General features: G+C 37.5%; 1 protein-coding gene and 1 long non-coding RNA gene across 6 annotated transcripts; both read right to left on the reverse strand.

Annotated features, from left to right (window-relative positions):
- On the reverse strand, nucleotides 1-27,528 carry HDAC2 (histone deacetylase 2). 5 transcript variants are annotated; one of them, XM_064412971.1, is made up of 14 exons: nucleotides 27,495-27,528; nucleotides 16,442-16,554; nucleotides 15,993-16,110; nucleotides 15,056-15,130; nucleotides 14,618-14,756; nucleotides 12,702-12,843; nucleotides 8,324-8,416; nucleotides 8,117-8,225; nucleotides 6,540-6,680; nucleotides 4,567-4,675; nucleotides 2,327-2,457; nucleotides 1,283-1,438; nucleotides 529-586; nucleotides 1-328 (listed from the first exon to the last, which is right to left on the reverse strand). In XM_064412971.1, exons 1-14 carry the CDS (start codon nucleotides 27,511-27,513, stop codon nucleotides 298-300), a joined length of 1,434 nt encoding a protein of 477 aa, XP_064269041.1. In that variant the 5' UTR covers nucleotides 27,514-27,528; the 3' UTR covers nucleotides 1-297. The 5 variants fall into 5 exon arrangements, with proteins under 5 accessions (XP_064269041.1, XP_064269043.1, XP_064269040.1 ...); XM_064412973.1 differs by lacking the exon at nucleotides 27,495-27,528 and adding an exon at nucleotides 27,290-27,313; XM_064412970.1 differs by lacking the exon at nucleotides 27,495-27,528 and adding an exon at nucleotides 24,085-24,148.
- Nucleotides 24,420-27,263, reverse strand: LOC135296533 (uncharacterized). Its single transcript, XR_010358618.1, has 3 exons — nucleotides 26,938-27,263; nucleotides 25,483-25,609; nucleotides 24,420-25,139 (listed from the first exon to the last, which is right to left on the reverse strand). It is a non-coding gene; the product is annotated as an uncharacterized LOC135296533 (long non-coding RNA).
- Nucleotides 27,529-27,614: the final 86 nt, after the last annotated feature.

The raw sequence follows: 27,614 nt of genomic DNA on the forward strand, positions 1-27,614 counted from the left end.
TCAGGAAAGGCAAATTACTTTAATAGATCAGTTTAGACATTTAACATAATAACTCACATCCATTTTTAAATACTATTACATAAAGCATGGTGAAGAAAGGAATTTCTGCCTCATAATTAGAAAACTCACAATACAACTTGCCAAAAAACAGAACAAAGCCTTTGAAAATAAATACAGTCCATGCCAAATAGTACAAAATGAAATCAGCAGTCTCTCTCCATACGAAAACTTTTCTCCTTTTAGGTATTCTCAGACTCTAGTATTATGTTCTGCAACTGATGAGAGGCTATCTTTTGTTCAAGGGTTGCTGAGCTGTTCTGATTTTGCTCTGTACAAAGGCAAAAAAAAAGTATAGTTGTATTTTCTAATTAACTGATTTAGAAATGCAATTTTGAATTACTAGTCCTGATTCTAAAATATTTAGTATTATGAGGAACTGAAAGTGATCTCCACAGAACTGAAAAACATTATACAGTACTGACTTAACAAACACTCTGCAAAAAATGTCATTAATTAATTAGTACTTACCCTTTGGCATCTGTCTTTTCACCACTGCTGTCCTTGGCTTTATCCTCCTCCTTAACATCTGAAAAATCACAAGATTTTAAATATACCAAAAGATGCAAGAAAGCCTTAAAATACTTAAGAAGTAAAGAGCATGTCCAAGTTTATTATTTTGTATTATTTCTAGCCAGAAGAAACTGGCTTTTATAAGAAGTCACTAGTTACATATTAAAGTAAGTGTTAAATCCAAAGGAGATGTCTGGGCACAATGCCAAGTGATTCAGAATGCCTCAAGACAAGGTCTCTCTTGACTGGCCATAATGATGGCATGCAGTAATGAGACCTGGAGTTCCCCTGAGCTCAAGATGTATCCAGTTCTTAGAAAAATCAAGAGTCCCTGGAATTACACTGTCCCCAGAAGCCTATCTGGTTTCTGTTTCAGAGAAAACTAGCTGGCTCACCCCACAAAAGCAAACAGGAACAAATGCTTTGCCCAACACATATTTTTTCATCTCTATTTTCATTAAGTCATACAAATCCCTGGCTCTAAAACTTCAACTTGTGGGGAAGAAACAATAACCCTTACCTGCAAATATTGTACTAGTCTGAACAGCTGTATCTTGAAACTGATTAATTTAAAATAGATGATTTTAAAATGATGGAAAAGAATGTATCATCTTAACAGCAAATTAGCTGTTACCAGATAAAACATCTCTCTTCTGGCAGGATTGACATTTGCAGTTCTAAAATATAGGATGAAAACACACTGCAGTCCTACCTGCTTTTTTGTCCTCAGTCTCTTTTTTGTCTTCTTCTATTCTGGCTTTCTTCGCTCCTTTCTTATGATCTGCAACATTTCGTCGTCCACCTTCCCCTTCATCTTCAGAATCTGAAAATTCTTCATCACAGGCTATGCGCTTATCAGATGCTCGAACTAGGATTCAGATTTATGACATTAATTAATCAAAAAGTCCAACTACAACAGGCCTAATAAAAAAGAATTATCAAATTAAGAATGAGTAGTAATATAGTGTAATAATTTAATGCTGATTAACTAAATTACAGTCAAAAGCACGTATTTTTCAAGATACCCTGGAACTCACACAATAACTTCCAAAAAATAGCTTTGCAGAAACACAGGGGGATAGTGGGAATATTTTAACCATGTATCAAATAAAATTTCAAACACTGAAAACTAAATCACAGGAGAAAAAAAAGAATTATTTCAACAGTTAGCAAATGGATGGTGCACTAATAAGAGGTTATAGAATTATTCTAATCTCCATCAAAAAAGACTAAAGGTAGCAGGAAACTCTTGATTATAGTTCAAGAACAACTCACAGTTAATGGAAGGGTTATGGTAATAAAGTCAAGGGTAGTGTCACAAACATGGAAAATCTCCGTTTCACAGCAAAGAAAATAAAAGGTTTTTTTTCCCCCCCCTTAAACACTGTATCTCATGTTACCACAAAGGAAACATAGTTTCTGTCTTTTGTTAGTCACAAAAAAAGTAAATTACTGTTTCTTTAGTTAAAATTAAGTCTTCTGAAGTATCTATTATAGATTTGAAATAGCCATGCTGTTCCATAAGATGCAAAAACACAGGGCTCTTCCAGCACTTCATTAGACCCTTTAAGAGGTTCAAATGTGCACATGGATGCCACTTTAAAAACATCAAAAGTGACAGACCAGAGGCAAAATTTTTTATTCAGGAAACAAAAGTGTCAGTGTTGCAATACTGTACACTACTACAGCTTAGGTTCTGAGCAATTAAATCCAAAGCAACTATGGACATGTTCTATCATGAAAACATATTTCTTACTAGAAATGCGTTTGTCTGGATCTTCTCCATCCTCATCTCCACTGTCTTCATGAACAGCATCCTCAGGAATGGCCTGCATCTGTACGCCAGGTGCGTGAGGTAACATGCGCAAGTTCTCAAATAAGCGTTGCCTGCGAGTGACAGACAAGGAAAGTTATTACCACACAGAAGCACCATTTCCTTGGATTTCTATGAAGTTCTGAACTCTGCATTCAAAGTTAACCTGGCTTTGCTTTAGAGTCAGTTTAATTTTTCAATTAAAAAAATTAGCATGCCAAGTTCAGGAAGTTTTCCATCCCTATGAGATCATTAGTATCCACAGTGTACTTGAACATAATTTTCTTTGTACTTTACATATACTTATTTCAATCAACTTCAATTGTTAATTCCCCACAGGGTCAGCACAAGTACTGCCCATGTGGGCTAAACTGGTGTCAGTACTACTCTGTTTGTAATAAGCTAGAGTGTTAAGTTAGATAAATACACTAGTTAGATAAATACACTATTCTCTAGTTTCTTAGAAAGACAGTCAGACACTTAAAAGCATGAAGACTTCCCAACTTTGAGCAGCAATGACAAAATTAATTCATCTGGATATGTTTCCTTATTGGCTTTTTCAAGAAGAAGAGAGACAAGTTCTGTCCTGTCTAATCAGCCTGATGTGATAGATTATACTCCAAAGCACCATGTGCCAGAAAAGAGGATACTGGGCTTCTTTTGGGACTCAAAACTATCATTCCAAAGTGCAAGTAGAAAGACAGGCTTGGGAAGCATCAAATATCAGCATTTGCAACTATTATCTTAGCATCCTTCTGCACAATTTGAAGGGCTAAAGGGTAACTGGTGCTTTTTCGGAATCTTTAGAGTCTCTGCCTCTGTTTAAATCACATGACCTGCCAAAGGAGTTTTGCCATGCATGAGAGCTCCCTAAAGCCAGATGTCTGTGAAAGCACACAATGAACTGAAGGAGGATTCTCCAAAATGAGTCACTGATCTTGTGGGTGCTATTACAAGAATGTGAGAGTGTGTTTTTTCTATTGACAGAGAGCAATCTCTGCCTGGGATTGTAGTAGCAAGTTTTGCAGCCTACTTGTACCACAAAAGATCAACAATACTGTAATGCAAGCAGCCTGGCAGATCACCAGCTGGAGAACTACATTACTGCTGAGAAATTTTGTACAATTATATTAACAAATAATAAGTGGGCTTTTTCTCCCATCACACATTATAAACTCCTTTAATTTGATTGTGATTGATATAGTTGTGCTATGAACACCCATCACACTCTATATACCAATCACTTAAAAATTAGTATTTTAACAGCTTTGGCGAAATTTGCAATTTGGAAGTTTTAAAGGTTATAGCAGGTATTGGCAAACTAATACATGCAATTTCACATCTTTATTCAGCTATTTTTAGTAACCAAAATAATTTGTACCATTAACAGCCTGTTAGAACTCAGGTCAGGGGTGGCAGTTCATTCTTTTAAACCCAGAGCAAGAACAAGCCATAGTAAACCAAGAGTACTTCAGGCTAACCAACTGCATCCTACCAGTTCAGCACAAAGTTGATTTTATATATGCATTACTTCATCCCTGAAGTAAACTATTTGTTTCCAATGAAAATGTCAAGATGAGAGGAAGAATAAACTAAATATCAAAAGTGGCACAGCCTAAAAACACACAACCACCATAGCTCATCAATGAGCACTAATCAAACCTTGTGGATTTGTCAGATCACAGCCATTCAATTGCCTGCACACATATCACTGTCTTTCCAGAGTTTTGTATTTTCTAGCTCACATATGACTTTTTATTTTTGCAACTGACAGCTACAAAGAATAACATTCTCAGTCCATGTTTAGACATGGAGCTGAGAATTAGAAATCCTAGTCATCATGGCACACCAGCTTCTTTCCTGGCAGGATAAAGTTTCTACAAAATTAGAATGGGAATCTAAATAAAACAGTCATCTTTTCAGATGCTGGAAAAAGGAAAAATCCAAGCTGGGTCATAAATTTTCATATTTATAGTCATAAGACTTCATAAGTATGCATTCTGTTGGAGGAAGAGGCTTCCACAAAAACCCTGACAGAAATAAAAAACATGTCAAATCTATTCTAGTACTTATTTTTAGTGAACAGTGAAAGGTATACAGTTTTCAAAACTGCCTAACAATTAAACCCGTGGAGAAACATGATCCACATGACCTACCTGATAGATAAGAAAATCATTACTTACTTGATCTTCTCCATATATTCTGGTGTATTCTGATTAGTCATATTTGAAGGACTAATATGAAGCTTGAAGTCTGGTCCAAAATACTCGAAGTAGTCATTGTATGGCAACTCTATAAAGCCAAACACCAAGACAACTTTGTTACCCAAAAAAGATTTTAAACATTTTAAATACAACAGTAGATTTGATAGAATTTTACTTAGATAATAATCAAACCCTAAGCATTCAAAAAACAATACTTATCATCTGGACTCCTCAGTGTTTTTCCTCTAAATTATTCAGAAAAAGAACTTAAATTTGCTGGCAAAATACAAAGAGAAAGATATAACTGCAATTATACACTGAAGAATTCAATAACAAATTTGAAAAAATTATTGAAAATTATACTTCTGCAGGAAAAAAAAAGATTAATTGATGATTTCTTGTAGGTGTTTTCAAAGTTAGTCCAGTTTGAAAGGTTTAAGTGAGCCACTCAAAATATTCCTTCAGGACAAGCTTTAATACTTTTTATTAGGCTGAAGATCACAGCTAGTTCAGTATCCTTGCTAAGTGCTGGATATTGGTTCAGTGGTGCTCACTGGTTCAACCTGTCTGTTTCCCTCTTTACCCCACTTTTTGCACTTTCACAGAAAAAGGTCCCCTGACTAGAATACTGAACCACCAAAATGAAGTTGATGAAGACTACATAGCCAGGACAACAGCCATTTTACATCTATGTATTTTGCAGTATTTTATATTGAATATGACTGTATCTTTCCAGATAAAGTAAGAGAAATAAAAAAAATCCATAGAACCTTTAAGAAATAAGATACTGAAATCCATCTTTAAGCGTCCCTTTTGTCTTTCTTCCTTTATGATTATTACAGGATAAGTGGTCTTGGTTAGGTGTATAGAAAGCAGACAGGAAGTTGCTATTCCAACATTTAGAAATGCATGGTTATTTCTCAGAACAGATTAAAGATAACAGGGACCCAAAAAGTAGAGAGGAATGTTAAAAAAATCCAAAATCATATATATATATGTATATGTAATCCACTGAAAGGGGGATGCTGATGAAAAAAAAGAAGTCCCAAGATAAGGATCTGCTACTGCGTTTTCAAAAGCTTTGGCTGACAAAGAATATATTTTGACATGAAAAATATGTATCTTGAAAGGCACATTCCAAATAGTCTTTTCACACTGACAGCAGCATTCTGCTGAAGTCAGGTAGAAACACTGAATCCACCAAGAGACACGTGAATAGCAAAATGTTATCAGCAAAAGTTGCGGTTCAACATTGCAAAATTGCCAGTGACTCATTTGCAACTAATCAGTCCAAACTGCAATTTTATATAAATGGCATTCCAAAAGCATATCCAGGAGCATATTGAGCCAGAAGTAAAAGAAGTCCAGGATCTTTAGGGATCTTTCTCAGAGAAATTACATCAGTATTCAACTATTCTAAAGTATTTGTTTTATGTGGTTTTAAATTTTAAGATAGCTTGTATAACGAAAATCGAATGAAATGGAAGAGTGGAAGTCAATACACTTTCACAGCTACTTTTGTCAGATAAAATGAAGAAACAGTACTTTTGCTATGTAAAATGGACACTTGCACAGTCAATAACTTCTTACATACACCATATCTGTGTTGTACAACTTACAGGTTGACACCAGTACAATCAAAATGCAGTATATATTCTTTCATAATGATGATATTCATATTAGAAATACTTACCAGTAAGGTTCCATAAGTTTTACATTTTGAATTTTTGAAAAGTGATTCAGTCATTTAAAGCTTTTGCTAAGGCATAAAAAAAGCCCTAAATACTTACGTTTATTTAGTGCATAGGATACTGAAAATTTATTGGCCAAATCCCAGCAATAATTTTCTACCTAGTTTATTCTAAACTGATGCATTATAGCTAGATATACTAATATCTGATGTTTACTTAAAATCTCCCATGATTATTTCTTAATAAAATATTAATATTTACCATTAGGAATTTCGCAATCTAAGGCAACAGCAGTTTCATATGTCCAGCATCGAGCAACATTACGAATTGTGTAGCCTCCTCCTCCTAACATCAGCAGCGGCAAGTTAAAAGTCTTTACAACTTCCACACATTTAGCATGACCTGTAAAACAAAAAGAGTTGACAGCATATGCAAAATATCTATTAAACAGAAAAATATATAACAAACTATTTAATCAGACATATGCAGTCACACTTAACAAGTAAGAACTGAATTGATTCAAACAGAGTTGTCTCCCCCTAGAGCTAAGCACAACCTCACAAGAAGTCAAGACCTACAGATTAGAAATGCACAAAACATAATGAACATCATCCACCCCAGTCTTCAGAGATTTTGCATGATGGTTTATTGCTGTTGTTCTGACATGATCCTAGAATAAGTGTTTCATCTTTTCATAACTGATGTCATACAACATGATGACAAATTTAGGGATAACTTCTCAGTCAAATGAAATGGGGGAAGAAGGGAAAACAAAATCAGTACTTGGTCCTTTCTACTTCTAAATTTGAACCTGTATTAGAGGTTGCTAAGTCTTGCTTACAGAGTGAACTGGTGCCAAGACAGTACACACTCCAGGGAGATACAGCATACTGAAAGGCATCTGTAGGAGGCAGCAGCTCTCTTGGTTTCCAAGATATGTAAGATGGAAAAAAATCTGAGCTGTATGGGCAACTGAAGTAGCTTTGCCACCTGGTGCAAATCAAGAAAAGAACCCTGAAACACTGCAGACCCAACAGATACTATACTTCATTTTGTTGCCTACAAAACTCTAATTGTTGCATTTAAAAAAACCCACAAAACCAAGAAAACCCATGATTTAAACAGGCTGGATTGAAGGCTTACCAAAAGTTTGCTATACATTTAATATTTTGTCACTAAAAAAAATTATAATAACAACAGTAACAATAACAACAACAACAACAGTAACAGTTATGCTACTTGCTAAATAACATCCCAATTTAGAGAATTAAAATTGCAGATAGCAACTTAGGTAACACTAAAATAAATTAATTCTATGAGAATTAATTAAAATGATGGTTAACATATGGCTCAGTATAACAAACACTAGTACAAATTTAACAATGCAGTGAAGTATTGGCACTTCAGCAATACCTATTTTACAACTAACAAGGTGTTTGATGTTTAGCATTTGTAGTCCTACCAAGCTGACTACTAACTAGTTTTATTTGCCCATCATTTTAAGAGTTGCAGATGCCTGTTGTCCTGTCCTTCCAGGACACTGTTTTAAAGCTACAGAAAGCCTGCACATAGAAGAAAGGGAATCACTTGAGTGGCTAGGAAGCACATGGAAAACCAAGCTTCTTAACCTTTTTAGATGGACAGAGAGAAAGAGGCAACTTCTGGGTTTCTTTTGGCCATCCCTGTATAGCAAAGAAAGAAGTGATTAATCATAGTAATGAACAAAATCTTTGTGACTCCAGTCCTCATCATACAAGTGTCTTGAAAAACAGTATGAAGGGTAGAGATTTCTAATAAGTAAGAAGTTACAGACAACAAACAGACACTTCTCTGCTTACCTTTAACAGTAAGATTAAAGCATCCCAGTCTGTCCCCAGACAGTGAATCTGCTCCACACTGCAATACCACAGCACTGGGCTGGTACATCTCCATTACTTTAGATATAATCTATAATCAATATAAAACAGTGAGTCAATAATTAGCATAATTAAAATACAAAGCTAGTAGTCTTCAGAGAGCTTAAAAACAAAAAACAAAGCACTCACTGGTTTGAATATCTGTCCATACGATTCATCATCTATACCATCCCTCATTGGAAAATTGACAGCATAGTATTTGCCTTTTCCAGCACCAATGTCCTACAAGCAAAGATGACAAATTATTTAATACAAACACAGAAGCTCATAGAATGGTAAAATGAAAAAGGCTAAACAAGTCTGCTGAGCTATTCTGTATCACTATACATATCTGTGAGGGATAAGATGCAGAGTTTACTTGATTCCTGTTTTCCTATAAAATCACTTTACAGTGTAGGAGTTGGACACCAAGATTAAAATAGAAATAAGTACACTCAATTTTTTAGTTCAAAGACTTAAGACAAAAAGACAAATCATAACAAATCAGTTTAATCTGGTAATAATAGCTAAGCAAAAAGAATTATGAAAATCAAGAAAAGAAAGTTGGTATGCATGTTTTCAATGTTGCACAGAAGAGTTGGACTTGAATAAGTTTTTAAAAATACATTATTGCCCTAAACATAGGATGAGTAAGTAGCTGCAGCAAAAGGGAAAGAAGAAAAATCCAACAGAGGCCACTTATAGATGCTCTTAAAGAAACTGAGACTTCTTAAACAAACAAACAAAGAACAAACTTGCAAAGTATTTTCAGTTCCATCAGGTGTCAAAACAGGAACTGTAGTAGTCTATCTTACCAGCTTTCCTAGACAACATATGTATTAAGAGAAAAGGCTTGTTTATAAAAAAAAAAACAAGTGAATAAGTGAATACACCCTGAATCCAACCACTCCTACTTTGATGATCGCCTTAAAAGCTAAAGATCTCTGCTTCACACACATTCCCATTCCTTCCTTATATTTCATCACCATCACAGACAGAAAGCAATGCAGAGCTAAGTGGAGCAGTGAGAATTCACCCATTCAGACTGGTTGTAAACTATTATCAAGCAGCTATTATCTACAGAAATATCCAGAAAAACTACAAGTCACGTGTAGCATAACCCAGCAATACAAATACTAAACTTCTCAACACTATCTATTGAAAGTCATTGACTTTTCCCTATTCCGGAACAAAGTCTCCTTAGCAGGGAATGTATCAGCAATGTGCCACTTCCAATAACCAATCTTTACTGGGGGTGTGAGAGGGAATGGACAGAGATGAGAAGGGGGACAAGTGGCCCAGTGAAGCACAGATACAATGTTAACAGTTGACTTTTTTTGCCCACAACACATTATTAACATTTCATAGTATTGCAAGATGAGTGACACTAAAGATCCCTGCTGAACTCAGCTCTGGCTGATCTCAAGTACAAGTTATCCAGAATTTCCCAGACTGAATCATCTAGACTTTCACATGCTGAATTTTCTGAGGTGATCACAGATGTCCAGTATTGGAAGAAGGGACCTCTGAAGATCATCTAATCCAACATCCTGATAAGCAGATTGCACAGAATCACATTCAGGTGGGTATTCAGTATACGCAGAGGAGACGGGACAACCTCACTGGACTGTTAAGAGTGCTCTTGTCACCCTCAAAGTAGTTTTTCCTAATTTTCAGATAGAACTTCTTGTGTTTCAGTTTGTATTCATTGCCCCTTATTCACCAGATCCCATTCTTTTGACACCCACTCTTGAGATATTTGTAAGTATTGATGAGATCCACTCTCAGTGTTTTTTCTTCAGGATAAACAGAGCCAACTTCTTTAACCTTTCCTCCTAAGAGAGATGTTCCAGTTGCTTCCTCATATTTGCTGTCCTTCACTGGACTCACTCCAGGAGCCCCATGACCCTCTTATGCTGGGGACCCAGAACTGGACACAGCACTCCAGATATGGATTTACCAGGGCTGAGCAGAGGAGCAGGATCACTTCCCTAAACCTGATGGCTATGCATTTCCTAATGCACCCCAGGATACCACTGGCCTTCTTGGCCACAAGGACACAGCTGGCTCATGGTTAACTTGTCCATCAGAAGCCCTAGGTCTTTCTCACAGAGCTGCTTTCCAGCAAGTCAACAACTAACCTATAATGATTGATGAGGTCATTCCTCTCCTTGTTCCTCTCCTTGTCTTGCTTTATGGATTAAAAAACCAAAAATCATTAAATTGATCTTATCCTAAAACACAGCAAAGTCAAATGTTCACACAAGCTCCATCTAAACAGAGTAACTGCTTGAGCTACTCAGTGGACCTTTGCTGTAACTGACGCTTGCATTAGTTTTAAAACCTAAAGAAACAATATAGCATTCTGGTAGCCTCCCATTCACCAACGGATCAAACTGCTTCACAGAACCTGGGCCACTATGGAGAATTATGGTCTCAACTGATCTATCTGTGTGTATAAATGGCAAAATTTGTGCTATCATCCAAGATCTACAGAAGGTCAAATAACTTAATGAGGACACTGGAAGTTTAGACTGAACAATACATTCAGTAGAAAATGGATAAAAGCCGCTGAACTAGAAAACCTCAGATTCATCTACACTGACAGAGTGGCAATCACAGTATCATCATTCTACACATGATTTGTTCATGCATCAAATAAATGTAACCTGATCAGCAAATTAGATCAACTGACTAAAGAATTACAGAAACAAGCTGTAAAACAGCCCATTGAAAAAAAACCAAACCGATTTGGCTGGAAAAGTTGATAAAAATAACCATCAATGGCAGATCAAGTTAGGCCAAAGAATGCAACACAATACTGGCCTCCAGAAGAAACACTGACTTTTCAGAGAATGAGCTCTCCCTTCAGTTCAATTAACTTTGCAATATCTGGAGATAGGAAAAATCCCTATGGCGATGCAATAATTGCAATAGAGCCTGCTAAAGCCTGCATGCAGACAATGCTGATTTCAAAATACTAACCAGCAGCTCAGGAAAAAAGCTGCCATGCCTGAGATATGGTTTTTCACTGACGTTGCTGAAAAAATAAATCCCAAAACCCATAAAATATTCTTCCATTTATTTCAACTATGCTATCTTTTAATTCTTTGTTCTGGGTGTGGTGAGGTGAAGAGTCCACAAACTTCCCTGTCAACGGGAAGTGCTGCTTCCAAAAAGCCAAGATATCTAACCCTTCCAAAAAAAAAAAATCTAGCCAAATTCAGCAACAACAGCTTGACATGATAAACATCCTGGTCTGAGCTGCTTTTAGTTTGAAGCACGACTACCACCTTGTGGCCAGTTGAGTTAAACCACACAGATAAAAATAATCTGATTTCTTCCTAAATCAATTTAGAACACAGTTTAACAGAATCTAACAATCATAATAACATTCAGCAACAACAACCACACTAAACTGAATGCTTTGCACCCCACTGCTCAACTTTCACTCACTCCTGTGCCTTCTGGGTAACATCAACAGGCTGGGAAAGACACTTTTCAGGAGTATTAGCTGGAACACGTATATTTGTTACCTTATGGATCAGTTTAAATATATTAGGAAAACAATAAATTTTTCCCAAAAACAGCATTTTCGCAGGCCAACTTGTTAGAAGTGTTTACAATTTTTAAAAAAGGTTTCTAACTGTATGCACAAACTAATATGCAAAGTTGCTAACACCAGAGGAACATCATATCTCGGGAGTGTCTCTGATAAAAGAGATTTAATTTATGAGTTTGAAGCTAGGAATATATTAATCCTAATACTTATAATACTCTTTCAAGCTGTGAAGTGGAACAAGTTCCTGTTCTAACAGACAAGTGTCTAACATGAGCAATGACTAACTTAAAATTAACATGAAGGGTCAGGAAAATTGGTTTCCTGTCTCAGCTTTGCCAGAGGTTCTACAACAGCTTTAATGATAATTCTTCATGGGCAAACGCTCCTTCTCTCAGGCTAGCTATAATGCTCAGTGCATAATTCCCTATGGGGCATCCTAAAGTTCTCAGGTAGTGAGCATCATGAGAACTCAAAACACACTTCATAACATAAGAAATATTCCCAAAATGAGTCAACTCTATTACTAGGCAAATAGAACATACTAAATTCAAACTTTAACTTAAGGTTTGTGACTGTTAAAGGGTGATTAAACAGCTACTTTTTACTGTAACTGCAGAATTTAAATGTACAGATAATCATAAATACACCACACTGTCTTCTCAGAGACATCTCCAAAATCTGTGTGAATTGAACTGATATTTGAAAAAAGATTTCAGCCTATTTATCTGCAAGTGAAGATGTTAATTTCATGCAGAAGTGAATATTTTAATTCCCTACTAAACTGTATTATTTTTCCTAAGATTTCTCAACTAATACATCACTCTAGGCTAACATTTTTTCTGAAAACTTACTGTTGCATACCATTATTGGCCATAGTTATTTTAGTCAAGTGGAAAAAAAACGTATCTACAAGGGAGGCAATAAGAGGGAATTTATCACCTAATGAAATTTTATGTTCAACCTTACCCTAAGGTCCCCTGTGCCTGGAAAATATTCACCATACTTATGGAATGATACTGTCATGACACGATCTGTGGTATAAAATGCTTCTTCAACACCATCACCATGATGGATATCAATATCAATATACAGCACTCTTTGGTGATACCTAGAAAGAACATACAGAACATATAAGAAATTATCATTCAAAATATACTGAGAGCAAACAAGAAAGACACTAACAAAAAAACCCCAACCAGACACAAAAATCCAAGATTATGACACTGTGAAGATTTAGGTTAATTTGAACATACGCTCTTAGAATTCTCAACAGAGTTTGAATAACATTAGAAGGTTTATCTTCATCAAAATAAGGAATTTATTTAGTATTTACCATGAACTGTCTCATTCCATAGAAGCTATGCCTCATGCTTCTGCTGACATTGCTTTATTGTCCACATCTGCTGAATTCACCCCCTTCATTAACCCCAAGGCCTTTCTTTCTGCCTTCTCAGTAATTACCAAAACAGTCTGTGTTCCATGAGCTCGCAAAAAATAAATACTTATTTTTCATTGACTTTTCTTTTTCACCTCTCCAGCTTGTAAAGAAAGGCACATTCTTCTTTTCAAATGTATTGCACTTGAATTTGCATAAAGGTATTACACTACTGTTTATTATTTTCTTAAATACTGAAAATTTCAGGACAGTTTGAGATTGATAAAGAAATAAGAGATTTATTTTAAGCCTTTGAACACTAGAAACAATAAGCATCCCTCAAATTTTGTGTTTTCCAGTAAAGAATAAAGTCTGTCATCAGAAGATGCATTTTCATCATGCTTTGCACAGTACTGAGTGTGAGCACCCATAATTTCAGGGACAGTTTTCTACGGTTACACAACCCATAACTATTCACAAGATTCCTTCCTTCCTTCCTTCCTTCACAAGCACATTAAGCTAAAAAATTCAAGACTGGACCACAGAAAATTGTATTTCATAGACTGCAGACAGCTCCTGAATATATGTTGCCCATTAAAATGAATGTCTTAGTGTGCTAATATTAACTATTCTTAGTGTCTTTAGAAACATTTTCCATCTCTAGATTTCCAGATTGCAGCTACTTCCCTCATTCCTCACCAGCAAAATCAGCTGTCCCACTCACAAGAGTAAAATACCTAAAATATTTTTTCTAATAAATGGGATTTATGTGTTATTAGTAGGGATACAGTCCTCTGAAGCAGTAAAAGCAGCACTCAGGACTTGAAATTTTAGTGAAACATAACTGACTGTTTCATGTCAGTTATATGATAATTTTTCATTATTTCTCTTTTCTTATTTTGCAGTCACAGCAGCACAGCTGTAACTTCAGTATTTATTAAAACCAGCCACATTAATTCATGTAATAATCCAAGGAAGCTCAGTGCATGATCTTCCCTGAATATTCCTGTTTGATTCAGTAACAAATCAAGTGACAGGAAACAGGAAGACATATTGTGAAACCAAATGGATGTAAGATTATGAGTACAAATGACTGCCCTAAGGGATCAGGGCAGTGATCCACCTAGCCCACTATTCTGTCCCCATGCGTAGCAAAGGGAAACTACAGAAATATTTACAGAAAGCAAATAGGCCTGTCCACTTTATGAAGTCCTCTACTCTAGTCCTTCTCCACCATCTAGAATTACAGCATATGGTGTTTTACAGGGTGCATTGTTGCTTGGATTTATCTATTAGTTATCTTTTCAGTTTGCCTGCATTTTATTTTGCATATCTTGCTGAAACCAAACCAGGCAGAGCTTGGAGCTTTCTTAATTGAAATTGTAAAAGTTCAACATGGGCTATGAAAACTCAGTCAAATAATAACTACAATCCATATCTTCAAAAATTTTAAATATCTGAATTTAACACTTTCCATAATTTTAGCTTATGCCTATCACATACTTACTTCAGTAACTCAAGGATGGCAAGCACAATATCATTGACATAACAGAAACCAGACGCCTCCGATTTCTTGGCATGGTGAAGTCCCCCAGCCCAATTGACAGCCATGTCTGTTTGTTGTCTGTTCAATTTTACTGCCCCAGCTGTAAAAAGACACACAGAAGGAAAGCAACTGGAATCAGAAATTTCTGATTGCCTTTAAATTTGCTACATGAAATATTGTATTTTTTAAATAAGTTGATTTAGAACAAATCTCTTACTGAAACTGAGTAAGATACTTGATACATCTCATATTTTACAGTCTGTAACTGATATGATTATTTTTTAAATATATAAAAACCCCCTTATATTTACTTCATTTTTAGATGCACAATCAAAATTTTAAGTTGCATATATCAACCCAATAAAGCTATAAAATAGTTGGCAAGCAACCTATACTCACCAACAGAACCTCCAGTTGACAGCTGACAAAACTCAAACAGGCCATCAAATACAGGACAATCTTCTCCAACATTAACTGTATAAAAAATGTAGTATTTTTTAAAAATACCATTCAAACAGCATCAATACACACATGGATAACACAGATGCACAATTCATCCAACATTTTAATTACTTATCCCCCATCTCATTTGTCAAGCTAATTTAAACACTGAAAACAATACAGAGTCCTAATAGCATAACTTATATAATATTTTTTCTTTTCTTTTTAAATTCTTTTTTGTTTCTATTGGAAGATTTGTCTCCTCATTTAAAGAAGAAGTTCGATCATTCTTAATTTTTGAAGAAATGCTGATTAACACAGGTCATGTTAAAAAATGTACAATTACTGAGAAAAATAATCTGCTGGCAATAAGGCATCATAAAGAGGTTACAATACTGCCTTTAAAATTGATATAATAGCTGTTAAACTGCAGCCCTAACAGTACTTGGAGCTTATTCCTATAATTAAAGGAATAAATTAATAGAAAGGAGAACAGTGAATGATGTACAATTTTTACTATCTCCCTCCAAGAGGAATGAGCAAGTTCTTTTATTGACTTAAACATATTTTCACACATGGATTTTATTCCTCTAGTATTTTTTAAGCAACATCTCAAGGCACTTTCACAAACAGTTCACAATCTGCACGTCAAGCCTTAGTATTAGCAGCAGTATTTCACATCTAGAACACGCCCTGTGAAAGACGAGGCAAAAATCCTTACATATGCTTAAAGAACATTTTTGTCAAGCTGACTGCTTTTCATGGAAAAGTGTAGCTAAAGACAGGCGCATGCTACTTACTTTTGTTACAATATTTCTCTGGTGGATACTGAGCTTCAAACAATGCTAACCATAAAAACATGTACACATAGACTTAGCCTGATGTTGGCACTTACATCTCTGCATTTGCTTGCTGTACTCAGACATATTGTCAGGCCTTATTGATCGGAGAAATTTGATGTATTCATCACTATGGTACTTGGTCATTTCCTCAGCAGTTGCTTTGTGGGGTCGCTGATAACAAGAACAAGTTAAAGAAACAAATCAGAGTGCTCTGCAAAACGGTGTTAAAACAGACAACTTAAAAGAAGTCCCACCTACTTTGAAGGGAAAATGGTGAAAGGAAAACAATAGTAGTAGTGTTTTACATAAAGCAAGGGCTATTCTGTTGTGATATACACTTGCTTTAAATACCACTTCACTTCTAAACAAGAGCTCTGAATACACTATTTACGTATTCTCTATTTTCACTTCCACTTCTCTCCATTTATTTGCGTGACAATACTTGAAGCCCTTTAAAAATAACTTAAAATTCTTCAGTGGACATCATGTTGCCTATACTTACATAAATTTCCATTTTTCTGTATAAGCCATAGTTTAGCAGCAAGTTGTGAGTCATTCGGATTCTGTGAGGTTTCATTGGATGTCCTTGTCCATAGTAATAGTTTCCAATATCACCTGCCAATAATACACAAAATAATAGCTATTCATATTACAAAACAAGTTTCATTGCCCCTTAATCATTCTCAGAAGATAAGTAAACAGGTATGATTCCAGAAAACAAACAAAAAAAAACCACAAAGGGAACACTGTCTACTTCAAAAAGAATGCAAAAAGTGAAAAAACTGCTGTATGTCAGAAACAGAGGGGAAAAAAGAAACCAAATCTAACACTTTGATTATAAGCAGACAGTAGTGGGAAAGCAAAATATATGTAAGACATGGATTCAAATCAAGAGTGAAGTTCTGGCCCAACAGTGGGCTAGAATGGAACAATAAAATGGGAAACATAACTGGAATCAAGAGGAGAGGAGACACTACTGATGGCATTGCCACATAGCATCACAACAGAGGCCCTAGTAGAACCTACCATTTTGCATAAGCTGTTTTGATGACACCATCCTCAGCCTGTTCTTAACTACTAACCCTGTTACACCAAGAAGTTAACTCCAGATCCATTGTGGCAACCACATGCACAAACATTCAGCAGACCTGCTGCTGGAGACCCACAGTAGTTTAACAAGAACCTTATAATCCAGATTAGCCTGTTACATTGGAGATCAACTAAGCACACAATGAAGACAGCAAATTTGACACTCATTTCCAAGTAAGGAATAGCTGCTATCATGGGCTAGTACTAAGTTTTCTTCTGAGCTCAGGTATTGTTAGAACACATACAACCCCACTTTGAGCACTGACATTCTCAACACATGAACCATTTTAAACAGAACTGTGTCTGGAAACATAAACAAGCTTATAAATTAAATCCAGTTGTCAATGGCTTTCAGCTGGAGATTTCTAAAACACCTCTTCACGATAGCACCTCTTTTCTTTTTGACCCAATTTCCCGATAGGATTACTGAACTTTACCTTCTTGAACTTTTTACTTTTCTTTCACATCCTTCAACATGCTCTGCCTTGTCCACTGGGAACAAAAGAAACACTATTTTCAATGTCATACTATTTTGTAAATTTTATCAGTCAGAGGTAAGAAGCAGCACTACTATGAAACAGCTTTAGTTTCACCTCTTCAACATGGGCTTCATGGAGGAAGGGGAAACGTCAGCTTGCAGTAGCATCACCAGCTACCAAGAAAAACAAGTATTACAGTAAGATTAAAAGTTTCAAAGCATTCTAAAATCCTTCAGGCTTTCAGTTTTCAAAGAGACAAGGAGAGTAAGGATACTTAAGAAAACAGATATTATCGGGGCCTGCTACAAAATATAATCTAAGGTACCATAAGAAGAAGAAGTAGAAAAATTACCCTTCAATACCTAGCTCTTAGCTATCCCATAACAATAGAAATACCAAGTTTTAACATTAAGAATTTTGAAGAGTTTGGACCTTCTAACTTGGGTACTTAAGTGGAAGAATAGCATTTTTTGTCAGTTACTTATTGCAAGCCTATAGGTTTGGTCACATGCAGGTCAAGAGCAAAAGTATAAAGAGTATAAATAAACTCCTTCCTTCCAACAAAAACATTTTGAAGCACTTTACAAAAGAATACCTTATATATTTGGTGTTTAGGAAAAAATCTATCACAGCTCTTTGAAACTAATGCCTAGAAGATGAAAACAACCATTTACTAGCTCTACTTTATGCTTTGAAGTTACTGTTAAGTCCCAGATTTTAAAAAATCTTCAGGCTAGTAATTGCTTTAAATTTTAAGATTTTTAGGAAAATAATGATTACAAATAATTGTATTATTGGGGAAACTTCATTACAAATGTACCTGTGACTTAAAAATGGGTGTTTTTAAGAGATCATTTCACCTTTACTTCAGCTTCTATAGTCATCATTGACATATCATTCAGAATGTTGATGGATGGGGAAACATACAATTAAGAATTATAAGAATTATTTTATGTCTTATGTATGATGTAATTGTACTATTTTTCCCATATGAAATAGAGAAAAAAACCAAAATTAACAGATTTCCCAAATACACTTGCAATATATCCTTCAATATACCGCAATTAACCAAAGAAACAAATTTTGGCTTATGCATACTCTATTTACCACACACTGCAGTATACAGTTATATAAATAAATCAAACACATTTTTTAGTGGTTTTTTTTTTTTTACCAGAAAAGGGAATTTTAGAAGAATTGGCATATTGGTAGATTTAATGGGAGTTTATTTGTCAAACAGAAGCTCTGTAGGTGAGTACCTGGCAGAAGAATACTGATTCTTCTGTATTAGAGACCAGTAGTAGTGACTAACAATAGATATCAATATAATACACTTTAGCAACAGACAATACAACACCATTTATATTTTTCAGGTCTTAATATCACCAACAAAAAAAGGTTTTGGCATTAGCTTAATAAAAAAAATTCTTAAAGCATATGGACAAAAAGCCCATCAAGCATCAAGGGATTAGTGATGCCTATGTAGGCAGGGGTGAGGAAAGAAAAGATGAAAGATCCTCTTTCTTCATTAGTACCTTGATTTTCAACCAACATCATGAAGGGGACCCATCACAGAGACATCATACTGTGATGAAAGTGAAGTTGTCAAAAGTCTCTCCTGCTTCACCTAGTGAAGAAGGTGGTGCACTTCCTAGTACAAACACTCCATCCTGAAATTTATATATCTCTTCTCCATGTGATACAGACTTACTAGAGCACTTTGGGAAGAAAAGCAAGGTGTAGCAAGAGCCAGTGTATGTGAGGATGGGACACCTCACTCACTGATGAAGATAAAAAGCTGTACAGAAACATCTGCCAGACTAACTCTGACTAAAACATATATATATGAGGAATGGGTACAGTGAGGCCAAGCTCACAAGATTACTATTGCAGATAGCATGAGTACTTGACTTTATACTTACTAATGTAAAAGTAAATTCTTACTAATATAGAAGTAAAAATCACACAGAAGAGTTATGAGCACAGTATACCACTTACCAGTGTGGGAATACATGGAAAGCACAAAAAAAAAATAATGTAACTGAATGAAGAAGAGAAAAAAATGCAAAGCAGTATGTCCAAAATGTTTTAAAATCTATCAATCTTTCAAAGCAAGGCTTCAAAAACTGACATTTACTGTTTTATATCAGTAAAAATGCCAGGTAAATGGCTCCGATTGTGAAGTAGCAACATAAAATCTCTGAAGTTGAGTCCTTAATTAAGAAGAGACAAACCAAGTGCCCATTTAATACTATAGGAGTTTACTGCCCCACACTGTTCCTTATGTGATACAGAAGACCTACCTGTCAATTGTTACATATAATGTCACGTTTTGGATTCAAAAATAGATATATTTTTTTAATTTGTTTTTTCTTCTCAATTCATGCAATTATTTTCTTCTCACTTCAAGCTAAAATTACAAGAACTATCAAATGAAAATAAACCCATGATTCCTTTGATGAGCATAAGTTTTAGACACCCACTTCTCTATCCAGGACTTTAGCAAGGCCTACAGAAAATATTCTAACACATAGAAAAATACAAGAGGCTACATGTCCTAAAGGAATTTTAATTCTGCCCAAAATGACACAACTAATAAAAGCTATGTCCCCAAAAAAGTATTAGTTTCTCCAGTTACTATAATATATTGAAAAATAACACCATTAAATTTACCCATTACAAAGCAGTCTGAAGTGAGGGAATGAAGAGACGGAGATGGCATCTACACTTGTTTTTTAATACTTTTTAACTTGTATGTTACATTACTTTATAACTTTTAACTGATAAACTGTTATGTACATGCATCACATCCCTGCTTATTTTAGGTATAGTTACCATGAAATGATGAAACGATTTCAGAACTGCACTATGCAAAGAAACCTAATTGCCACAATGGAAAACACATGGAAAAAACATATCCTAAGAGCAGCAGTTACACTGAATTGACATACAAAGGGGTGAACTCATGTAAAGCTGAATGTAAAATAAAAGATCATCAATGCCTGATGAGTCCAACAAACAGCTATTTAAACATGCCTAAAATTACAGCACTAGTTTCTGAAGGATTGGGCATTTTGTTCTGGTTTTAAAATTAAGCAGCCAGCAGAAGAGTAGCAAAGATCTGACTTCTGAGACCTGAGCACAGACTGGACACCATCAAGTTTGAAAGGCACTGCACAAACTACTGATGAATTTCCAGAAAACACTCCAGTCTAAGTTCATTTTATCTGTAGATGTAAGCTTTAACTAGAAGTACTACTCAAACAATGCCCAACTATAGTAACACACTGCCCTACTAAAACAGGTTTAGTCTCGTCTTTATGGGTGGAACCAACAAACTGATGCAGATCTCTCAAATTTTTCATGAAGGTAGAGCCTTTTGAACACCCACACTAAATTATGCACAAGAACCAATCTAGACAATACTGCTAGTGCACTGGCATGGAACAAATACAAGAACTCACAGTAACACTAGTTGCTGCATGATTCTCCAGAGCTGTGCTGGTCCATGCAGGAGCACAGAGCTGGAAAGACCATCTGGGGTCTGTTCTCACTGCTGTGGGCAACTGTACAACACCTTGGAAGAGCTAAACTACCTGAGCCACAATGCTGCCAAACCATGACAATGACCCAAAGGTATATGGTAAGAGACTAAAATAAAAGCTATGATAGCTTTCCACATCTAGCAGTGTGAGCAGCACACTTTGCTAAGCTGTATTGACTAGAAGCATCTGTGAAAAATACTTAAAGAAAGATCACTCCAGTATTTTAATTCGTATTTTAACTAGTTTTTCCCATAGTATTCTGGTTTAAATCTAAGCAAAATTCCTGACCTAAGCATGATCACAAGCAATGAAGATTCTGCAAACTGGATGTGGTTGACTTTCTATAACAAGCAAACCCAAGGTAATGAAATCAAGCTTTGTCTACTCAAAGCTTTTTGGTTCCAAGTACAGTATGCAGGCTATTGAAAGTATTGATTTAGACAAAACACCTTAACAGCAATACACTGAGAAAATGACAGGCTAATTTAAAAAATAAGCCTTAAATGACAACCACACCAAGTTTCACAAAATGCAAAGGGAAGTTTATTGCATCTCAGAAGGTATGCATGTATGCTTCTGGAACTTTCCAAGACTTTTCAGCCTGTAACTTTTAAGAAAAAGAGTAAAAGTATGTGTGGAGAGCCAATTATGACCCAAAAAAGGGGTAATTTACTTCAGACATGACATTCCTTTAGAGATATACCACTACCTCAGTATTTTTTTGTTTTGGGTTATTTAAGGCTTCAAACACCCCCTTCACTGTGATTCAATGGCTTTGCTGGTACAATAGTTAGAAATATTCACAATTGCCAGATGAACCACACAGTAGCATCAGGATATTTATTTTAGGTATAAACACTAAAATTTCTTCTAATAACCCTATTTCCAAAAGACATGTAAAATAATTGTTGGATTTGGCAACACAAATAATGAGACATCAAAAATATTATAAAACTGTTTCTCTCACATATAAAATATTTATTTTAAGGCACAACAGATATTATTTTCTCTACATTATTAACTACATTTACCCTAGTTTAGAGATGATCTGTAAGTGCTTTAAGTCACCATTATCCTGCCACCTCCAAACTTGTTCCTCTTCCAGTTTCTCCGCACTCTTGACAAGTATAGCTTTTTTGGCTGTTAAGGGAATCTAATGCTAGCATCGAGTAGCCAAATCCAGTAATCACAGAAAAACAATATAGTAGCCAAATCCAGTAATCACAGAAAAACAATATATCAACATCTAGTAAATTACAGCTACCTGATTTTATCAAAGAAAAAAAAAAAGGAAACTGATTTTAAAAAAAGGCAAATATTTTCAGAGAGAAAGCTTCCAAACTATCACTGTTGTCTTTCTTTCAATAAGGCGAAAAGTTATTCCTCTTCCCTAGGAAAAGTAAAAACCTAGCCTCAACAAAAGTATCCCTAACAGGGGCCTCCTTTCCCCTTTAGGCTGAACAAAGAACCAGTGCTAGCAACAAAGAGAAGGGGGCGGCAACCACCACTCTGCCTCCTTTAGTGTGGTTAAAAAAAAGCCAAGACAGGCCCCACAAGATCTGCCATTTCCAAAGAATAGTAGGTTTGCTACAGCAACACAACCTTTGATATCCTGAGTGGGTTAAGCCACTCATCTTCACTTCCAAAACGGTGAAAACACCAAAGGTCTAAGGCTGAACATCATCAGCCTCTGTTTCCTGGCTACTACCAAGACCAGCCTCAGATGCAACTGTACAAGATTGTTACAATAGGAGGCAATTTAATCAAATCTCTTAACTAATCTGCCCATCCTGCTCACCTCCCAGTACAAAAAGGGCTAAATAAATTCAAGCTCAAGAGGAAAACGAAAAGTTATTGTTGCTGCGGCCAGAGAAAACCGCAAACAAGTTGCTGAAAATATCTCAAACCAAGCACTTTTCGCCATGACTGACAACGCAGATCGCAAGCCCCCGTGTCCCCACCCCACAAGTGTGCAAACTCAGAGGGCCTACATGCGACTCAAATTCCACTATTATTAAACACCCACGCACACAACTTTCCGCGTTTTGCGGGAAGGGAGGCTCGCGGGAGCCAGACCTCTGCTCTGATCCGTGTTCGGTTCGGGGAACGGGGAGGAGGAGGCAGAGTGCCCCAGTCCCTCCACCCCAGACCTCGGTACGAAAGCCCGAGGCAGGGAAAGGCCTCAGCTCCACAATCACCAGGTGCCAGAACTACACATGGCCCGGACTTTTCTTTGCAGGGGAGGAGCCAGAAACAGCAGCGGCTTCAACGCCTCCCTGCTCAGCGGATGGAGGGGAGTGTCTCAACTTTTCTTCTTCTTTTTTTTTTTTTTTTTTTTTTTTTTTTTTGGGGGTGGGGGTGGGTGGCGCGCGGGCGGGTGGTGAGTATTTTGGGGGGGGAGAAACAATAGCCACAGCACCTACCACCGGGCCCGGCAGGCCGGGCAGCTCCCTGACCCGCACCTCGCCCGACTCCACCACCCCCGGCCCCGCCACCCCACGCCCGCCGGCCCACGGGGCTCAGCAGAGCCGACGGCGGGAGCGGGGCGCGGCGGCGCAGGTGGAGGCGGCGGGGATCCCCGCCCGCCATGGGGCCGAGCCGGGCCGGGCCGGGCCGGGCGAGGGGGGACTCGTCCCGCGGGGCAGGGGCGGCCGTGCCGGCGGAGGCCGGGGACACAGCCCGCCCCGGGCGGCCATTAGAGGGGCGCCCCCCCCGCTCTTGCACGCGCGCTCCCGCGCCGGCCCTGCTCACCGTCGTAATAATAGCAGACTTTCTTCTTGCCGCCGCCCTGACTGTACGCCATAGGGCTGCCGCGCCGGGGCCGTGGGCAGGGAGCGGGAAGCCGAGGAGAGCGCGGAGCCGGCTCGGAGGGTGGGAAGGAGGGGGCGGGAGAGCGGGAACTCGCGACGCCGGGACCGCCAGCAGCGGGAGCGGGCCGGACTCTCGGCAGCGGGAGGGGCAGCTGGCGGGACGCGCCCAACTCGCCGCCGACGGAGGGACGAGAGGGTAAGAAAGAAGAGGAGAGGACGCACGCGAGAGCATGTGAGCTTCTCCCTGCTTCTCTGTAACAGCTTCTCTCATTTATACACAAAATTTAGGGAAGAAGACAGCGAGGATTCTTCATATGCGAATTCTTGGAGAAGACTCTTTTCTGGTTCACCCCCAATGCGCGCAGTGGTACGATCCACCGCGGGTGTCGGGGCTGTATCCCCGCCCCCAAGAGGAGTCGTTTGGCGCATGCGCGGAGTCTGCCCCAGCGGCTGCGGCGGGAGTGGGAATGGGGAGTCCCCGCGGCGAAGCCCCTCAGGCGCCCCCAGCTCCGGCCGGCGCCGCGGGCTGCCCTCGTCCCCCGCCGCGCTGGGGCCCGAACTTCATCCTCTACGGCGCAGATGCTCGGCCGGCTGGGGCGTCGCGTCTTGTCCCCTCCCCAAGTGAAAGAGTCCGCTCTTTTTCACAACAAAACCGGTTTCTGTTTTGTTTGCTTTTGTTTTCTTTCAGTAGTCCTGTCAGTACTCAGCCCTAGTGGCAAATGTTGCACCTCAGTATCCCTGTTCTAGAGGAAGTTCAAATCACGCTGCACATAACAATTCTCCCAAAAAGTCAAGACATGCCACACAAGAAGCAATTAACATCTGAATAATTTTTTCTTCCAGATCTAATCAGCCATTTTCTCTTCTTCCATCAGCTCAGGTACAAACTCAGGAAGGAGAAACATGGTGGCATTCATGCTCAGCCAGCCAGCTTGTATTTGCATTTACACTGGGGCTCACTCTTGTGAGGCCTGGTAAGCAGAGTCTGGGGATACACATGAGGTACCCTAAACTTTACTGTTTCTTCAGCTGACACCAAAGGCCTGTCTTTAGGGACTTCCACTCATCCAAGTCTTGACCAAGGTTTGCTGATTTGCTGGAGTCTCTAAAAGTACCTAAAACCCCTGGTTATTGCCACATGTACTTCTCTCTTTGATAACAAGGCATTTGTATAACCGGTGTCACACAACAAAACCAACACATGCCCGAACACAGTTTGGTCTTTGTTCCCAGGATTAGGTTGCTTTCACTCCTCACAGGCATCTGGGTCCTTGCAACTGATTAAAAAAAAAAATCATTTATATTGTTGAGACAGACAACTGTAAAATAAGTTTGTTAAGCACATGTATGCACAAACACCCTGAGGATAACCCTAGGGCATCCTGGATTTCTCCCCCCCATGCTCCCGCCTTCACCTTTTAACCAAAGGATATCATATTATTATTATATGGTTTATAATTTTTAAATAGCTTTTTTTCATATTCCATTTGGAAATTTCTCTCTTAGAAATAACATACAAAATTGATTTCTACACCTTATAATACAGATGATGTTTGTTTCTTGGTGCAAAGTGCAACAAAATATCTGCATAAAATAAGAGGCACAACATTATCCACTTACCAATAAATTCCTTTTCATCTCAGCCTTCTTAGTGCTGCCATTACTTGAACAGACCTAGACTGGACTCTAGAGGCTCCAGACACTATTTTGTATTAGCCAATCACTGCATTATATGCTTCTTTGACCACTGAAATTCAATGTGTTTATGAAGTTACTCAACATTTTGTAGTTGCCTGATAATTATTTCTATCAAAACTACAACAACGCATCAGCTGGGTCAGTATCAGGAATACTTTTGTTGCAATGTATAGGGAATTCAATAAAAGCAGAGATGTATTGTCGAAGTTCTTATTAGAGACTTCACGTGAGGAAAAAAAAGTTCATAATTTCAAGTAGTTTCAAATAGATACTCAGTCTCATATAGGAATAACTTATTTTGGTTGAAATGGGCTAAATCAAGAGAAGCTATGTTGCTTTCAAGTAAAAAATGACTACTCATGGTCTTCTAACATCTGAATTCAGGCAAGTGCAGCTCTCATTTAGACGAACTCCTCGAACACCAACTCATAGTTCAATTGAGAAAGTGCCAATAACCATACAAAGTTATCCTTTAGTCAAATGGGTAAGAATTCATTCACTGAATTCACAGTAACTCAGTATGACAGTAAGGACACTATTACATTTAAAGGTCAGTAAACTTAAATATCAAGTTTCATGGGTTGTGTATACGAGGGTGATTTCCCAGACCAGTCCTGCTTCTAGAAATGCAGGTTTTGCAGATAGATTCAGAGCTGCTTGTTAATGGAACAGCACAGCAACCGTGCTACACAAAAGCTAATGATATAGAAGAAACTCTGGAGCGTCACTTGCCAGGGTAAACAGGCATGAACACCAGGCAGCCGAGGCCCGGGTCCATTATGGAATAGACTCTATAACAAAGTATCACTGGGAAAGGCTGCTATTCCTTTTACTATGTTGCAACATGTAGACACTTTATAACATAATGATGATATTTTTTTATACCTTCCTGTAATTGCTTGTCTCTGTTACTGGGTGAATGCTAGCTTTATTTCACCCTTTCTCTGCCTCATTATATTAACATTAGCTTGTTCTTTCACGCTGAATTTATGTTATGCCTTAGATAGTAGGTTTTTTTTTTTGGGAGGGGACATAAAAAAAGCAGCAATCTTTTAAAGGATCTTTTAAACAGAAGAGTAACTTCCATCTTCAGTATATACATTCAGCGTTGGAATAGAAGGTATTCTTGCATACTTATCCTAAATCACATCTAGTGTAAAAACACACAAAATTATTATGCAAATAATGAACAAGAAGTTCTCTATAGATAAAAGTTTATCCCTTTACTGTTCTTATCAAAAAGCAATCTATAGTTCTCAAATCCCTTCATTCTCCCTACCCCCACTCCCCCAAAGATATTTTAAAAACAGAGTTTAGATGGAGAATCTAGAGCACCTATTTTTTCTCTTAACTGCTGCTATAGAAAAGTGGCATTACCTTGCACACCACAGAAATTATGAACAAGTCACAAGCCTTTCTCTCTCCATGCATAATCTAAAAGCAGAACGATACAGCTAGAAAGCTTGCCGTCACCCAGTTTATTGCTTATCCAGACTGCTCAAGCCCATGCATACATGTAGGTATAGCCACCTTAATTCTCTCTAACAGAACTCAATAACCCATGGAATTAATAGGAAAAAAATTAAAAATAAAATTACATCAAAACAGAAAAATTAAATCTATAAGAAAGAAAGAAGAAACCCCAAACAAGCAACCAAAATTAAAATCAACAAAAAAGCCTTGAAGAAGCAACACAGCTTCTCTTTAAAAAACAAAGAAAATTGTTCACCTAAGAATTGATGAATCCCTGCATTAGCAAAGGCCAGAAAGGCTCTTCAAGATTACCTCACTCTAGACCACACACCCAAAAAAAGAGAAAAAAAAATCCAAACTAACTTAACTTAAAGAAACATACAAAATATATTTACAAATTCAACTCCTCATATAAGAGTTATGTCTTATATCATTAAGCACAACTCAGCACAGCCACCCACCTCCCTTATCCCTAATCATATTCCTTTCTCCTCCCACCCTCTTTTTATCTGTGAAAGTGGCATTTTCAAGTGATATCTATTAGCAGCATTCACACCTGCAAGCTTGTAATCACACACACG

The sequence above is a fragment of the Passer domesticus genome, chromosome 3, assembly GCF_036417665.1.
Source record: "Passer domesticus isolate bPasDom1 chromosome 3, bPasDom1.hap1, whole genome shotgun sequence".
NCBI lineage: Eukaryota > Metazoa > Chordata > Aves > Passeriformes > Passeridae > Passer > Passer domesticus.

Bases quoted from the DNA above. Each gene is read 5' to 3' on its own strand.
- HDAC2 (XM_064412969.1), bottom strand. From the start codon at position 23,855: ATGGCGTACAGTCAGGGCGGCGGCAAGAAGAAAGTCTGCTATTATTAC. The intron at 15,131-15,992 runs GTAAGTGCCAAC...TTTTTTATACAG, and splicing joins CAGCAAGCAAATGCAGAGAT to TTAATGTTGGAGAAGATTGT. The intron at 6,681-8,116 runs GTAAGCAGAGAA...TTTGTTTTACAG, and splicing joins CTTTAATCTTACTGTTAAAG to GTCATGCTAAATGTGTGGAA.